This window comes from Phyllobates terribilis, unplaced genomic scaffold, assembly GCF_046119375.1.
Source record: "Phyllobates terribilis strain yellow unplaced genomic scaffold, ASM4611937v1 Scaffold_1__5_contigs__length_1240528914, whole genome shotgun sequence".
Taxonomy (NCBI): domain Eukaryota; kingdom Metazoa; phylum Chordata; class Amphibia; order Anura; family Dendrobatidae; genus Phyllobates; species Phyllobates terribilis.
The window spans coordinates 965,090,605-965,107,861 of NW_027362761.1; the positions used below are offsets into that span (position 1 = coordinate 965,090,605).

Here is a 17,257-nt window from a genome sequence, read left to right on the forward strand (position 1 = left end):
CACTCGGCCTTAATGATTTTCACTGAGTATTACACATTGCTTGAGAAAGGCTGTGCTCACCCGAAACGTTGCCAACATTTTGAAGGGCCAATAAAGTTCTAGTTTTTCCACTATTTATGGAGTGCTGCCTTTTTTTCATTGGAGGTATATTACAATAAGACAACGGAATCATTGTCTGGGAGGAATTGCACCCACCCGTGAATTTCTGTGCTGTTCCATCTTCTTCTGAAATACCTATCTATCTATCTATCTACACACACACACACACAGTGGTGTGAAAAAGTGTTTGCCCCCTTCCCGATTTCTTATTCTTTTGCATGTTTGTCACACTTAAATGCTTCAGATCACAAAACAAATTTAAATATTTGACAAAGATAACACAAGTAAACACAAGATGCAGTTTTTAAATTAAAGTCTTTCCTATTAGAGAAAAAGAAATCCAAACCTTCAAGGCCTTGTGTGAAAAAGTGATTTCCTCCTAAACCAATAACTGGTTTGGCCACCCTAAGAAGCAACAACTGCAATCAAGCATTTGTGATAACTGGCAATGAGTTTTTTACAACGCTCTGGAGGAATTTTGGCCCACTCATCTTGGCAAAATTGTTGTAATTCAGGCACATTGGAGGGTTCCTGAGCATGAACTGCCTTTTTAAGGTCATGCCACAGCATCTCAATCAGATTTAAGGTCATGACTTTGACTAGTCCACTCCAAAGGCTTAATTTTGGTTTTTCTTAAGCCATTCAGGGGTGGACTTGCTGGTGTGTTTTGAATCATTGTCCTGATACATAACCCAAGTGCATTTGAACTTGAGGTCACAAACAGATGGCCGGACATTCTCATTCAGGATATTTAGGTAGACCACAAAATTCAAGGTTCCATTCACCACACCATGTCTTTAAGGTCCTGAAGCAGCAAAACAGCCCCAGACCATCACACTACCACCACCATATTTTCCTGTTGGTATGATCCTTTTTCTGAAATGCTGTGTTACTTCTACGCCAGATGTAATGGGACATACACCTTCCAAAAAGTTCAACTTTTGTCTCGTCAGTCCACAGAGTATTCTCCCGAAAGACTTGGCGATCGTCAACTGAGATGAGCCTTTCTGTTCTTTTTGCTTAGCTGTGGTTTTCGTCTTGGAACTCTGCTTTGAATGCCATTATTGCCCAGTTTCTTTCTTATGGTGGAGTCATGAACACTGACCTTAACTGAGGCAAGTGAGGCCTATAGTTCTTTGGATGTTGTTGTGGGGTCTTTTGTGATCTCTTTGATGAGTCGTCACTGCGATCTTGAGGTAATTTTGGTCAGCCAGCCACTCCTGGAAAGGTTCGCCACTGTTCCATGTTTTCGCAATTTTGGGATAATGGCTCACACTGTGCTTCACTGTAGTTCCAAACTTTAGAAATGGCTTCAAAACCTTTTCCAGACTAAAAGATCTTGATTACTTTGTTTCTAATTTGTTACTGAATTTATTTGGATCGCAGCATCATGTCTAGCTTTTGAGGATCTTTTGGTCTATTTCACTTCGTCCTAGTTAAGTGATTTCTTAATTGAGAACAGGTGTGGCAGTAATCAGGCCTGTGTGTGCGGCTAGGTAAATTGGATTCAGCTTCCCAGAGATGTGATAAACAGTTAAATTATGTTTTAAGGGAAGGGGGAGAGCAATCATTTTTCAAACAGGGCCCTGTAGGTTTGGATTTCTTTTTCCCTTAGTAATAAAGACCTTCATTTAAAAACTTCATTTTGTTTTTACTTGTGTTATCTTTGTCTAATACGTAAAGTAGTTTTGTGCTATGAAATATTTAAGTGTAACAAACATGCAAAAGAATAAGAAATCAGGAAGGGGTCAAACACTTTTTTCACACTACTGTAACATATACATACACACACATTTTATATACATACACACACACATTTTATATATATATATATATATATATATATATATATATATATATATATATATATATATATATATATATACATACATACACATATACACACACATATACACACACATATACACACACATGTATGCTGGTCTTATCAGGGAACACTTTCTTTAAACACTACACTAGAAAACGCATCAAGTTCTAGCTCTCTTTCTGTCGCTAATGTTGTGTTTGCTATTTATTTTATGCAAATATCATGTTCTCTTGTATGGTTATGGTGGTGGGGCCATAGAACAAATTCGTAATAGCAGGAAGAATTTTTTGTTACTAGCTGTACATATAATTACTTATTGAGTGATGGTAGTCACCCAGGTAAGACGTCAAATGGTTTCTAAGCAATCTTAAATGCTATAGCATGCAAAATACACAGGCTATATTCACATGTTGCATTTTTTTCTTTCTGTACCCAATCCATGGGTAGTGGCCGGAAAAACGCTGTGTACAAGATGCAACTTTTTACCTGCTTTTTTATGCCACTAATTTGAATGAGTGACAAAAATGCAGAAAGAATAGATATTCTGCGGATTAAAAAAAATGACCAACAGCTCAAAAAACTCAAGCACAGAATATGCCGCTGTGAATGAGATTTTTTAAATATCATTCACTTTGCTGGTACTGTAAAATGCAGCATTTTTGGCGCAGAAAGAAACAATTAAAAAACTGCAAAAAAGCTACATGTGAACATGCCCTTAAGGGGACTGGCAAGGAAAGAAATTGACAAAGAGGTTTGCAGGGGAATGTTAATGTAACAGATTAAAACAAAAAAAGCTAAGTACTATAAAATACTGTAATATGTTATTTCAAAAGTTATTGGGGACAGAAGGATTTTGGATTACGTCAATATTTAATGGCATGAACGTTTACTATGAATCTGTTTATCGGTTTAAAAAAATTAATAGTATATCTCTCCACATAAGATGGCTTAAATCATTCTTTTCAAAATAAGGGGAACCATAATTTATATTATAGCAGCAATGACATACTACAAATAACTGAAAAGATTAGTTAAAAAAAATATAATATAATATAATATAATATAATATATATATATATATATATATATATATATATATATATATATATATATATATAGCTGCTCCAACAAAAGTATTATTTAGGCTGGAAAAAATTTAAAAATTAAGAAGGTGCTTAAGTTTGTGAGCTCGAACTGACAGCCTGCGTTTCATCACATGCGAGTTATCAAGTAGCAGTGGGGATACATATGTACTAACATGTCTGATACTCCCCGTCTCAAGGTTAATATGCTTTATAAGAGATGAAAGTGAGACTACACTGCAGACATGAGTTATACAAAAGAAACTGATATGTTTATGCACCAGGAAAATGAAAGTAGCTGCAACATCAATACTCCTTCATTCCACTTTGTTCACCATCAAATTCTTTAGTAAGTAAATGTTCTCTTCTCTGCGGGTGCCATCAAGCTTGTTATTTTCCAGAACCGCCTGCACTGATTTACATCTCGACTAACGTTACATAAAAAGAGCTTCTTCGTGACATTGGTTTGTCCCTGTTCTATTTTTCCAGCATCTGTGTCTTTCTCCAGTGTCAGATAACTCAGCTTCTTCCAGTGATTTTCAGACTTTCAATGGTAAAATTGTTGCATTGTGAATACTTATTAACAGAAATGAAACAAGCAGAATAAAAGCCTGTTTGTTATTCCAAACCATAAAAAGATGCAAGTACTATATAGTATGATAATTCATTGTTACACAAGAAATTTAACCACTTACATCATTGCAACAAATAATAATTGCAATGAAATCCCCCTGGTGACGCTTAGTGCGAAACATGAGCGGGGTACATTTTCGATAGGTGAGCATGTACAGTTACCACTGTGTATACACTTTATGCTTATTAAATTCATCCACTGTTCATGATCCTCAGTCTGTCTTATCAAGTAAATTTTCCTACATATGGTTACCTTTGGGATAGTGCATATACCTGAGAACCCATCACTAGTGCAATGAGACAGTATTGGTTTACATTTAGTCCCCATGACCTCATATAGGGTCTATAGGGACAGGCAGGGAAGAAACTGTTATTCTATTTCCTGCTACTTTGAGTCCCAAAAGAAGGAGTATGTAAAATATAAATATATACAATAAGACCAGTGAATATATGAAAAATTTAAGTGAAGTATATTCTCTTGTATTCTATAAAAAAAATAAAATAAAAATGTAAAATTGAAAAAAAAAAAATCCAAGTTAAAAACATATGCACACAAGTGCATTTTATAAACTTCAGCATTTTCTTTTTGCAGAACAGACGCTGTGAATTCACATTCGATAAGTGGCAACGTAATATTTTTTCTTAGCCAGCAAACAGAGCTTTCCTGCTGTTGGCTTACTATTATCAGGGGACTCGCTGATAGGGAAGCCTAGCAAACGCTATGATAATTGAACTGAAGCTCATCCATTTCCATCCCCTGCACATCGGTCAGAACACACACTATAAGTCACAGAAAGACTGCTTTCTACTTCTGAGGAGGATAAAACATATCTCATTGCCCATCATCTTGACTCCTCACACAAGGGAAGCGCAGACAATGACAGACAGGGATGAGACGATACTTCACATGCTCATACAAAGCGTAATGTACTGTACGCACATCTATTCATCTCTATAATAACATTTTCACACATCCGCAACATTTTCTCCATTGTCAATGTAAAAGAGAAAAAAAAAAAAGGGAAAAAAAAAAAAAGAATAGATAATATAAGGTTATAGGAATAAATTTTATATAAAAAATACTCATACATGCACACACAAAAAAGGTGCAGCTCCATTAATTTATGAAGCATGCAAGGCAGCTGCACGGGGGAAAAAAAAAAAAAGAGGATTGATTTTGACAATAAAGCCCTGGCACCAAGGTTTTATTTCTCTGCACAGAGAGGAACCTTACTGTTATTATGAAAATTTCCCGAGGAGAAAAAAATGCCGCTCTAGCACATTACCGAACGCCAATTCATCATAACAGGGCCTCGCTCCTGCTCATCAACAAGTCTGAGTGATGAAAAGATCCAATATTATCCTGACAGTGTTTCATGCGCCATTCTCAATCACACATTATTACGGCATCCATATTAATTTTCGGTGACACACGTCCTAGGCCTGTTCAAATTAGGCAAGCCAACGAGGGGGAGTTGATGAAATACCAGCATAGCCACAGCTCATTGCATTCCAATTTGCATGCAAATGGTTTATCAGGAGAATTCCATTCCAGGCAACTGGCAAGTGAAAAACAACAGTAATCTACACTTCAGGGCTACCATACAGGGCTTAATGAATCGCAGAGAGAGGAGAAAGTGACAGACCTATGAGAGGATCGATCTCCACCGGCAGCTGGTACGGCTGGTCCTGCACAGCAGCTTGATGGGCTAAAGGGAGGGGAAAAATAGTTTAGTACATGGAATAAACACAAAATGTATGTGTATATATAAAAAGGGACGCTCCATAGTGAGATGCTGAAGGGAGCAAGGACTGTTCAAGGTAAAAAGACGACGCAGCAAACAAGAGCAAGCTTGGTGCTTGAAAAAGGCTTCAGTAAGAACATTGAAATGTCACACCTAAGCCTCATTCAGACGCCGTTTTTCACTTACATGTTCTATCCATCGTTTTTACCAATATCATATATGAAAATCACCCATACAAGTCTATGGGTCAGCATCAAGGTACCATCTGTGATTAACATTGCAATGCATAGGAAAAGCTTTGCAATTTATATATTCAATTTTCCATACGTAAAAAGTACTGATGGCAAAAACTGACACTGACCAAACACTGATGAAACTCTGATCTAAAATGTGGATGACAATAGAACAATTTTCTTCCGTATGTGAAAAACCACCGGCGTCTAAATGAGGCCTTAAATGGCAAATAAAACGGCACATTTTTTAATTAATATTTTATATATATATATACATATATATACATATATATACATATACATATATATATATATATATATATATATATACATACATATACATATATATATATATATACACACTGTACAAAAGTTTTAGGCAGGTGTGGATTAAATGCTGCAAAGTTTGAATACTTAAAAAAATAGAAGTGTTAATAGTTTAATGTCATCAATTGTTCTAGGTACACTTGCACACAGTTTTTGAAGAAACTCTGCAAGGAGGTTGTTCCAAACATCTTGGTGAACTAATCACAGATCTTCTGTATATGTAGGCATTAATGATGAGCAAGTATGAATTGTTAACCATTACAGCGAGCACACTCAGGTACTCGCCGAGTATTTGCGGCGTGCTCGGCAACGATGTTAGTGTCGCCGCGGCTGCATGTGTCACGGCTGTTAGGCAATCCCTGCATGGTTCACAGGTGTTTAACAGCCGTGACACATGCAGCCGTGGTGACACTAACATCGTTGCCGAGCACGCCGCAGATACTCGGCGAGCAAAACAGCATGCTCACCGAGCGGGTTAACAATTCATACTCGCTCATCACTAGTAGGCATTTGTAAATCCTTGTTTTTCTTCTTGTAATGCCAGAGAAACTCGATGTTGAGATCAGAGCTCTGTGGTGGCCATATCATCACTTCCAGGACTCTGTTGTTCTTTTTGCTGAAGATCGTTCTTAATGGAACTGGATGTTTGTTTGGGGTCGTTTCCTCCCTGATAGTATTGCATGATGCATAAGTATTTGCCTGTATTTCTCAGTATTGAGAAGACCTGATCAAATTCCAACTCCTTTGCGGATATGCAGCCCCAAACTTGCAAAGAACCTCCACCAAGCTTCACTGCTGCCTGAAGACATTCATTATTGTATCGCTTTCTAGACCTTTGCAAAAACTAACTGCCTTCAAATTTTGACTCATCCAGAGCACCTGCTGCCATTTTTCTGAATCCTAGTTTTAATGCTTTATTGCATAGTTGCAGTTTCCATGTTGAAGTTATGGCTTTTCGCCCACAATTCTTCCATGAAGACCCCTTCTTGTCAACCTTCTCTGTACAGTTGATAAGTTCAGCTAGGTCCCAAGTTAATTCAAAAACTGTTTCAAAAGCACATATGCAGTATGGACATTTTGTGTATATTTATATACAAATATGAAAATCTGCATGTGGTCACATCATTTAATGCTTAAACGACAAGTTTTCAATATCTTTAGACTGGACAACCACTGTAAAGGGTTTTTTCAGAACTTCGATATTGATGGTCTATCCTCAGGATAATGATCAGTATCAGATTGGTCAGGCCAACCAATGGTAGCCACTAATGATCAGTAGACTGAACAGGGCGTAGCACTCCATCGATTACAGAGTCCTTATAAAGAAAGACTGTCAATGGACTCATGCTGACTGAACCGCGGGCAGCATGAATCAATGCCTGGCTCTGTGGCTGCAGCCAGGTATGTTTTACTCTGAAATACTGAAGCTTTTCAGAGAACACAGTTTAAGAAGCTGGCTGAGGACTACAGGGAGAGACCCAACTAGTTCAGTGTGGTCCCTGGCTGGCTTTTCCCTCGCTGCTCCAATTGATTGACAGGTTTCTCCCATGTGTGAACATAAGGATAGACATATCAATCAATTGGAGTGGGCAGGGACCAGGCCGCCAGGAACCCCACCAGATAGTCAGGCCTCTCTCTATAGTCCCCAGCTGGCTTTACAGACTGTGTTTTCCCTGAAACACATGGCTGAAATATCCCACCCATGTTCGGATTCTTGCTGCCCGCAGTTCATGCAGCATCAATCTAATGATAGGTTCCCTTTAACTGTATATCAGGCACAGCTCTGTACATCTTGCAATGGCTGAACCTGGTTTCCACAGTTCGATATCTTCAAGCAAATGAAGTGGCAGCCCAGAAGATGGGTGTTCTTTGTTTGCTGCTCCTTGTATCAATGATTCATGCACTACCCTCCCAAACCCTGCAGCTGTCATAACATCATTTTTATATGGCGTGTTCCTTTAAATAGAGTAGAAACTATGAAGGCACAAGTTCAAACACTGAGGAAACACCTCTCTAAAGTGAAATTGTAGCTGTTTCTGCAGGTCTTAAATTATTTTTGAAGACAAATCTAGGATCAGCTAAAAAAGAATGGAAAGAATAAAGGAAAGACTAGTATGTTTCTGGCTGGACCCACTTCTGGCTTTAGCTAAAAAAAAAATTGCAATATGAAGTATTCAAAAACAGCATGAAAACCAGATAGACTGGAATGTACGGTTAAGATGTCCCTTTATACTTTATATTATACTGGAAAATACTTTTCTAGTAACTTTGACCTGTACTCACCAGGAAGACTGTGCCACTTGTTGACTGCAAATAGCCTGTTAGCAGTGACAGTAATGACCGCAGGACTGGTCAACCCAGGCTGCGTATTCGCTGCAACGTGAGTGACGGGCGAGTTGGAGGGAAACTTCAGAACCATAATGACATCGTGCTGAGCTTGGTCTGTAAACATCAGTGGAGTCTGCAGGAGGAGATACTGTTGAGTGGGCACAACAAGAACCCAGACAAGTGGAAGAAGGGAACAAGAGTATGAAGACAAATCAAAGGACACAAGGAAGGGAAACAGGACAAGAAAAGGAAGACCTGATTATAATAGAAAAGAATACAGCAGAAAGAAAATACAGAGCACACCACACTAAGGCCAATAAGGAGAAGGCCTATTAACAGGACTATATCCTCATTGTGCAGTATTAGAATATCATTTTGATATAATTATATTATAATAATACTGTATGTGCAGTTTAGAAATTGACATAGTGCAGCTATAAAGCCCCAGGTAGATGGATATTAAAAGTGAAAAGCAATATTAATATAATGTCTTACATGACAGCTGTTATAGTGCTGTATTATCAGACACAACCCCTTTCAAAATACGAGCTAGTTTCTGTACCCAGCAAGTCTGGCAAGCAGGAAATGATGTATTATATGGCGGCCATTTAGCTGAATGTCCATCCTTGTAATACAAAGAGAGCTGATATATACCGGTAGGCCAGAGCAGATATTACAGGAGGGTTATAGTTGATTACAGGGGGTCCTGAGAAAAAATCCCCACTATGATGTACGTATATATGCTTTACATGGTAATAGGAACAGGCTGTCTTCATGAGACAACTCCTATAAATGAATGGCTGCCAACCATGTAGCTCAAAGACAGGCTGGGTATGTCTGAGTATTAGTTCTTCCAGTCACTCTCTTTTACGTCTCAAAAAAATGGTGTCCGGGGATGAGGACCCCGCTATACGAAGTCCATGTACCCTATAGGACGTGGACATAGGCTGCAGTCAGACAAGCAGCAATATAGATATTGTTTTGAGGGGGAGAAGATAGCTGTGATTTGTTATTTTATATTTTTCATCAGATTCTAGCCTTTCCTTGGGGCTAATACAACCTTGGCATTTAGTAAAAAGAAACCACTAGTGCACCATCATCTTTTTAGTTTGTTTGTGTTATAGCATTTTACTACAAACTCTACTATGACATTTTTAGAATTTGCTTCATGCAACACTAATGTAAGTAGGTCAGATGAAAATCCCCAAGTGAACCTGGTCTTAAAAGCAATACACAGTGTGAAACAAACAATATGCAAGAGTACAAGAATGGAAGAAATAGCTGAAGAGATAAGAAAATCAATCAATAAATATGTAAAAGTGCATATTAAATATTTACAGATTATAACTCCTAAATATTAGAAAAGATGACAAGTAGGAAGTCTTTTATGAAGGAAATCACTAAGTTAACAGCGCAGTTAAAGTTTGCTAATATAAAAACAGAATACCCCCTCCCTTCCACGGTCGAGATCAAACAAAAATTTTTGAAAGCCCAGATTTTCAGACCCCCAAAAATACAAAACTCTAAGGAGAGAAGATGCTTGGCCAGACGAACACTCTAGTGAAATTAGAAATTCACCATTCATGTTAAAGGGAATCTATTACCAGGTTTTTGCCACCTAATTTAAGAGAAGCACATTGCAGAGCCAGAGACCCTGATTCCAGTGATGTATCACTTATTGGGCTGCTTGCAGTAGTTCTGATAAAAATCACATTTTTATCAGCAGGAGATTATCACTAGAGGACTAGTAAACCTGTTGCAAGTTAGTCAAGCATATTCATGAACTCTGTATAAACAAGACCCCACCACTGATTGGCAGCTTTCTGTTTACACTGTGTATAGGCCGAAAGCTGCCAATCAGTGCTGGGGGTCGTGTTAGACAGAGCTGATCATTATGAGAACTGGTAGATCTGCAAGATAAAACAGGGATTTTATCAAAACTGCAGCAGGCAGCCTACTACTCTGACTCTACATGCTGCTCTCAGATAGGTTAGCAAAAACCAGGTGACAAATTCCCTTTATTGCTACCCTGCCTAAGTACACTGTTTGGAAATTTCTTGGTAGTAAATAGGGGAGTTTCAAAACAATTCGAAAATATTTTCCTGACCTAGCCATGAAGAACACCACTTATCTAGTATACCATAAAGACAAAAAAAAAAGAAATTAGAAAAAATTTGCAGTAACAATAATGAAATAATGGGCATAAATAAAAAGCAATGCTCCGCTCTGTGATTACATCGTCTTCTTTTTTTTTATATTAAAAAGCTATTAAAACGGCATTTGCATTTTTATGATCAGCCCTTTTTAAAAAGTTATTAAGAGTACTTACAAAAACATATTGCACTATGAATCCCTGTTTGTACTCTTTGCACAAAGGTGTAAATAAAGGCAACTAATAAGCTATCCAGACACCCTTCTGAGCAAGTGGCTAAAAGCCAATCAATATTATGAGTTAATTCTCCCTGGATGCTCATTCAATTAAAGGTGTCAGTAATGCCTCATCTGATGTGGCCTCAATTAAATCCAGCTATCTGATAGTGTGAAGGCACAAGGGGATTCAACAACAGCAGCGGCAGCAGACAAATAGGCGGCCTTCATGTGGCTGCTAATTACTACACCTGGCGTATATTATGGCTGCTGCACTTAACACAGCACAAGATGGCTCTTATTTCTGCTGTGGGAAGAAAAATGTGCTCACAATAGCCCAGAGGAAGAGGAAATGCATTATGAGCTCATGCGAAATGCCTACCGAGAGCAAAATGCTAAGCCGTTCTGTTTACCCACTTTAATGGCATTGTTATTTTATACCCTCGCCCAATTCTTAGACTGCCATTATAACTCTTATCTCCTACGCGTCAGCATTCTCTTTATTCAGATCACACATTTTGATTGAGCAAAGTGATTGTATATTGTCCCCATTAGATATTCGCTTTGCCTTGACTAAGATAACTGAATTTGGTGACCAAGGAGCCTAGGTCTCTAAAGGCGTATTAGAAAAATATTTTATTACTGTAAAAATATATGTTTCATTATTTTAATTTATCTTTATACAAAAGGCAAAAAACAACAACAATAAGGATGTGAAAAATAGATTTATATTTCTTGTTATTTTTGGACACTACCTCTAATAGATGCATGGACAAATGGATAAACTTTAGGCACAAGATATATATTAGCGATTCTGGACTCATCCTGTGTAATAAATTATCTTCTAAAGCACTTCTTTAGGTATTTTTGGTGGCAGCTATTACTTTCTTGACTACCGTAATTAGAGCTTTGGCAATAAGTAGATGTGCATGTTTATTCTTGGCAGCACATTTACATCTTATAGGGGGATTAACAGCAGATACAATTTTTTGTTAAAATGATTCAAACCAGCTAGAAAATAATAAAGATGAATCATATTAACCCTCACCGAATCCCTGCAGGTTCTGTTTCTGGTTCCGGCTTTCTTGCCTCAGACAATCACTGGCTGAGGGAGACCCCCGCTGCGGTCAGTGATTGGCTGAGTGAGCATTTCCTGTGACTTGGGGACGAGACCAGGAAACACAAACAACTGAGAATCAGTCAACAGAAAAGGATCTGTGGGGGATCCATGAGGGTTCACTTATTATTTTAAACAAGTCTAAGCCATTCTTCCAATAAATGTAATCAGCTGGACACCTTCCTTAAATTCTACAGAATCACAGGAGGGTTATGGGTGAGCAGGTACAGTTAGGTCCATATATATTTGGACAGAGACATTTTTCTAATTTTGGTTCTAGACATTACCACAATGAACTTTAAACAAAACAATTCAGATGCAGTTGAAGTTCAGACTTTCAGCTTTCATTTGAGGGTATCCACATTAAATTTGGATGAAGGGTTTAGGAGTTTCAGCTCCTTACCATGTGCCACCCAGTTTTTAAAGGGACCAAAAGTAATTGGACAGATTAAATAATTGTAAATAAAATGTTCATTTCTAGTACTTGGTTGAAAACCCTTTGTTTGCAATGACTGCCTGAAGTCTTGAACTCATGGACATCACCAGACTCTGTGTTTCCTCCTTTTTGATGCTCTGCCAGGCCTTCACTGCGGTGGTTTTCAGTTGCTGTTTGTTTGTGGGCCTTTCTGTCTGAAGTTTAGTCTTTAACAAGTGAAATGCATGCTCAATTGGGTTGAGATCAGGTGACTGACTTGGCCATTCAAGAATATTCCACTTCTTTGCTTTAATAAACTCCTGGGTTGCTTTGGCATTATGTTTTGGGTCATTATCCATCTGTAGTATGAAACGACGACCAATCAGTTTGGCAGCATTTGGCTGGATCGGAGCACACAGTATGGCTCTGAATACATCAGAATTCATTCGGCTGCTTCTGTCCTGTGTCAGATCATCAATAAACACTAGTGACCCAGTGCCACTGGCAGCCATGCATTCCCAAGCCATCACACTGCCTCCGCCGTGTTTTACAGATGATGTGGTATGATTTGGATCATGAGCTGTACCACGCCTTCACCATACTTTTCTCTTTCCATCATTCGGGTAGAGGTTGATCTTGGTTTCATCTGTCCAAAGAATGTTCTTCCAGAACTGTGCTGGCTTTTTTAGATGTTTTTTAGCTAATTCCAGTCTAGCCTTTTTATTCTTGATGCTTATGAGTGGCTTGCACCATGCTGTGAACCCTCTGTATTTACTCTCATGCAGTCTTCTCTTTATGGTAGATTTGGATATGGATACGCCTACCTCCTGGAGAGTGTTGTTCACTTGTTTGGCTGTTGTGAAGGGGTTTCTCTTCACCATGGAGATTATTCTGCGATCATCCACCACTGTTGTCTTCTGTGGGCGTCCAGGTCTTTTTGCATTGATGAGTTCACCAGTGCTGTCTTTCTTTCTCAGGATGTACCAAACTGTAGATTTTGCCACTCCTAATATTGTAGCAATTTCTCGGATGGGTTTTTTCTGTTTTTGCAGCTTAAGGATGGCTTGTTTCACCCGCATGGAGAGCTCCTTTGACCGCATGTTTACTTCACAGCAAAACCTTCCAAATGCAAGCACCACACCTCAAATAAACTCCAGGCCTTTTATCTGCTTAATTGAGAATGACATTACGAAGGGATTGCCCACACCTGTCCATGAAATAGCCTTGGAGTCAATTGTCCAATTACTTTTGGTCCCTTTAAAAACAGGGTGGCACATGGTAAGGAGCTGAAACTCCTAAAGCCTTCATCCAATTTTAATGTGGATACCCTCAAATGAAAGCTGAAAGTCTGAACTTCAACTGCATCTGAATTGTTTTGTTTAAAATTCATTGTGGTAATGTCTAGAACCAAAATTAGAAAAATATTGTCTCTGTCCAAATATATATGGACCTAACTGTACATACTTGCATAAAAGTCATTTAAAGTGTTACTCTTTATACAGCTTTAGATTCTTCTAGATTGACACCATGAATAATAATGTGAAATATAACAACCAGAAATTACTGGTAAAGTGTTAAACATAATAGGACAGCAATAGAAACTAATCAAAACTCAAAGGTTCAGGTTAAAACATAGAGAAAAGTGAGAAAGTATGGCATTCTGCCAATGTGTCATCTACTCATAATCCTCTACGCGCCACCCAGGAATTTAAGCCTGGCCATTGCGAGCCAAGAACAGCATAATTGCATGTTAAATTTGTACTGTTTAACCATAATTTCCCCAACTTTATGTCAACCAGAAAGATGTATAATATCCTAAAATCATCCACTGTTCATAATACCTTTGTGCAAACCACCTTTGTAATGGTCTAGGCACTGTGTAAAAAATCAGTTCTAATTCAAGGCCTATGTCCATTTAAATGTATTATATGCTCAGATTTTCTGCAAGCTAAAGCTGACCAGACACAGTAGATGGCTATCGGCCGAATGATGCTTTTGCCGATTGTTTGGAAATGTCAGCTGAAATGGTTTTTGGCCATTCACAGGAGCACTCATTTGGCCGAGCGCTCCTGTGTTCTCTATAAGAACAAGTCATCTGGCTGCTTATCTCATTGAGAACAATGCGATCGGCAGTCCAAAATTGGACATGCATGATCTTCATCTTTCCCAAACATTAGTCGGCAGGTGCTCCCATACACATTATACCGAACTCATTAATATCGGCGGATTCAGCCAACTTTAAGGGATTTTCCCATAAACAAAAGTTTGCTTTACTCACTAGATCTTGGAATGAAAATAAGTTCCACAATAGGAAGTGATTAAAAAAATGTCCCTGTGCGGAGATAGTCTTATAAATGTGCCCCTGCTGTGTACTGTGTAATGGCTGTGTCTGACCGTGCAGGGACATGGTCTGATCATACCACAGCTCCTGGGCAGGAAAGGAAACAAAAGTAGTACACACACAGGACAGCAGGGGATTGCAGATGATTCTTTTTGTGAGGTAAAACATTTCCCTGCCTGTCTTTCAGCAACGTTTTACCTTAAAAAAAAGGATCAGCTGTGATCCCCTGCTGTAATGTCTGTAATCTCTTTTGCTTCCTCCCCTGCCCAGGAGCTGTGGTATGATCAGACCATTTCCTTGTATGGTCAGATGCAGCCATTACACGGTACACAGCAGCGGCACATTTATAAGATTATCTCAGCACAGGAACATTATTTTTAATCCCATCCAATTGTAGAACTTCTTTTTTTTCCCCAAGATCAAGTGAATAAAATGAACTTTTGTTAGTACCTCACTATATCTCTGGATGACCCAGATTTTACATTTATTGAATTCAGTGGTATTCTACAAGCAATGATTCAGGCAAAGAACAACTACTCAAAGTACCCGAAGGAGCACCGCGTAGTGTCACATGGTGCCCTAGCAGCCCCTTAATAGGGAGTCAGCAATGCTTTACCAGTTTATAGCAGATCACAATGGTGTTTGAATCACTGTAAATAAAGGGGCCGATTCCTCAGGACTGGAGTAGCGCACGCTTGCACTATGCCAGTCAAATTCATTAACAGGCGAACGCCACTTAATGAGTTCGGCACTTGTTCTAAGAACAGTGTACCTCCATGTGCCACACTAGAAATGCCACTTTTGTGGCGTAAATGCTTGAAGGTTATCGGCCCCTCAGTCTATTGGAGTCCTAATGTGGTCTCCATTGTTTCTACAGTAAGAATATCATAGCATTCTTGATGTCACATATGACAGAAATGCAGATTTAATTGTGATCTGGACAATTTAAAAAAAGAAAACTTTTCATTAAAGAACAGCAGACATAAAACACAGTTTAAAACTGGCAGGGAATCTTTAGGGCTATACCCACTACTTATTAAAAAAAAATCAAGATATTCATGAAGGTCACTGAAATGCCACGTAACCTAAGTGGCTGCAATGTGTATGAATAGATTTGATATTTAGTATTTTTATTAGTCGCTTTAATCACACAAGACTTTCATTTGTCTTTACTGTTTCACATACTTTAGTGAGATTCAATACTGTGGAAATCACTCGAATATCCTAATAATATTCTTACCACTTGCATGGCTGAACTCCTCGGAGGATGCGGCTCTATTAACAGCTGCGATGGGGTTTGTCCAAAGCTACGAATTTGAGCTTCCACACCCTTCAAAAATAGAAGAGGAAGATTAATAAAAAGTGCAAAATGTGAAATCAAGATATGCATCAACACCGAAATAAAATAATCATAATTCTTGATTTTAATCATATGCAAAAGTAGACCTTTATAATCTCATTGGGGGCCAAGTCCTGTACTTGGCACGGGTATGTATGGTGAAGTCATTTTAGGAGTATAGATGTTATTTCCATGAGAAACACTGCAAAACTTCTGTCCCGCAATGTGATATTAAACAGAAACATGCTACGCTATAACAATCAGGAATCACACACTTCAGCTGTTTGGCTGATATTAGCCCAAGTATGCACAGATAAACTATCACAACATTCAGGAAACACCTCTGGAAGCTACTGAACATGTTCTTAAAATACAAAAAAAAAAACAAAACTAAGTAATTCATTAAAATCCATACCTAATAGATAAGATTTTATTTTTATAGAATGGACTTTTATAAACCTGATTGCAAACGTCTTCTAGTACCTCAAGATTCACTCAACGTGCGGGGACTAGAGGTGTTGTTCCTCCTCCAGTGGCAGTATCCAGGATGATGGTACTTAACCTGTATATGCCCCACAACAAGTTCAGTTTCCAAAGCAGTGTGACTAGGCAGGGTCGCCTACATACCTAGGAACATGTTGCTGAGAAATTGCATGAGCATATGCTAGGTAAACGGCATGCCGGAAAAACACGTTATAGCGTCTTAAACATTCTCCTAATAGTTAATGTGGTAATTTACTGCATGGAAAATGGTGTTTTATAAATATAAATTCAACTTTAATATGTTTGTTCTAACCTTTTGGGAAAAACTGGTTCCTAATAATGCTTCAGCATTCCAGCTTATCACATAGTTATTCAACCAACTCAGCACTGGACAACTAAACTCTCCCAAACCGAACCCAGGGAATGGGCACACTATCATGCTGAAAGCACAAAGAAACTTCCTGAAACTGTGAAAACTTTAAGAGGGCAATTTATTGCTGAATACTCTACCATTAAATGCTCATTTGGTGGAAATATTTTTTGAAAATATGAATTTAAATTTAACAGCAGCCTTCCAATAAAGTGGGCAAATTGGGACTTGAAGACTCTGACAAGGTGCCCAATGAATAGCAGCGGTGCCCCATTCATGTAGTGAGATGATGACTTCCCTTTTAGATGCTAAACTTCCCTGACTGAAGGGAACAACATTTTGGCACATACACTTTCCATCTTAATTTGGAGAAAAGTGGTTGCACAATTATCCTTCAGTCTTGGGGAGCAAAGAGGCAAGTCACACCTCTGACCAACAGACAACTGGTCAGCAGAACCCCAACATAGCAGAGGTACCCACTGGTCAGCCTAATAGTGCAATATTACTTCTGAAAATACAGAATCTCCATATTTAAATATATTTTGAGTGA

General features: G+C 38.4%; 1 protein-coding gene across 3 annotated transcripts in view; it reads right to left on the minus strand.

Moving 5' to 3' along the window:
- Positions 1 to 17,257, minus strand: part of LRBA (LPS responsive beige-like anchor protein) — a 646,348-nt gene that overhangs the window by 69,053 nt on the left and 560,038 nt on the right. For 2 of the 3 annotated variants that reach the window (XM_073642521.1, XM_073642519.1), the window contains exons 48-50: positions 15,756 to 15,845; positions 8,231 to 8,423; positions 5,289 to 5,351 (exon numbers count right to left, since the gene is read on the minus strand). In XM_073642521.1, coding sequence (XP_073498622.1) covers positions 5,289 to 5,351; positions 8,231 to 8,423; positions 15,756 to 15,845 — 346 coding nt within the window. The remainder of the gene's footprint in view (positions 1 to 5,288; positions 5,352 to 8,230; positions 8,424 to 15,755; positions 15,846 to 17,257) is intronic. The other variant, XM_073642520.1, reaches the window with a different exon arrangement.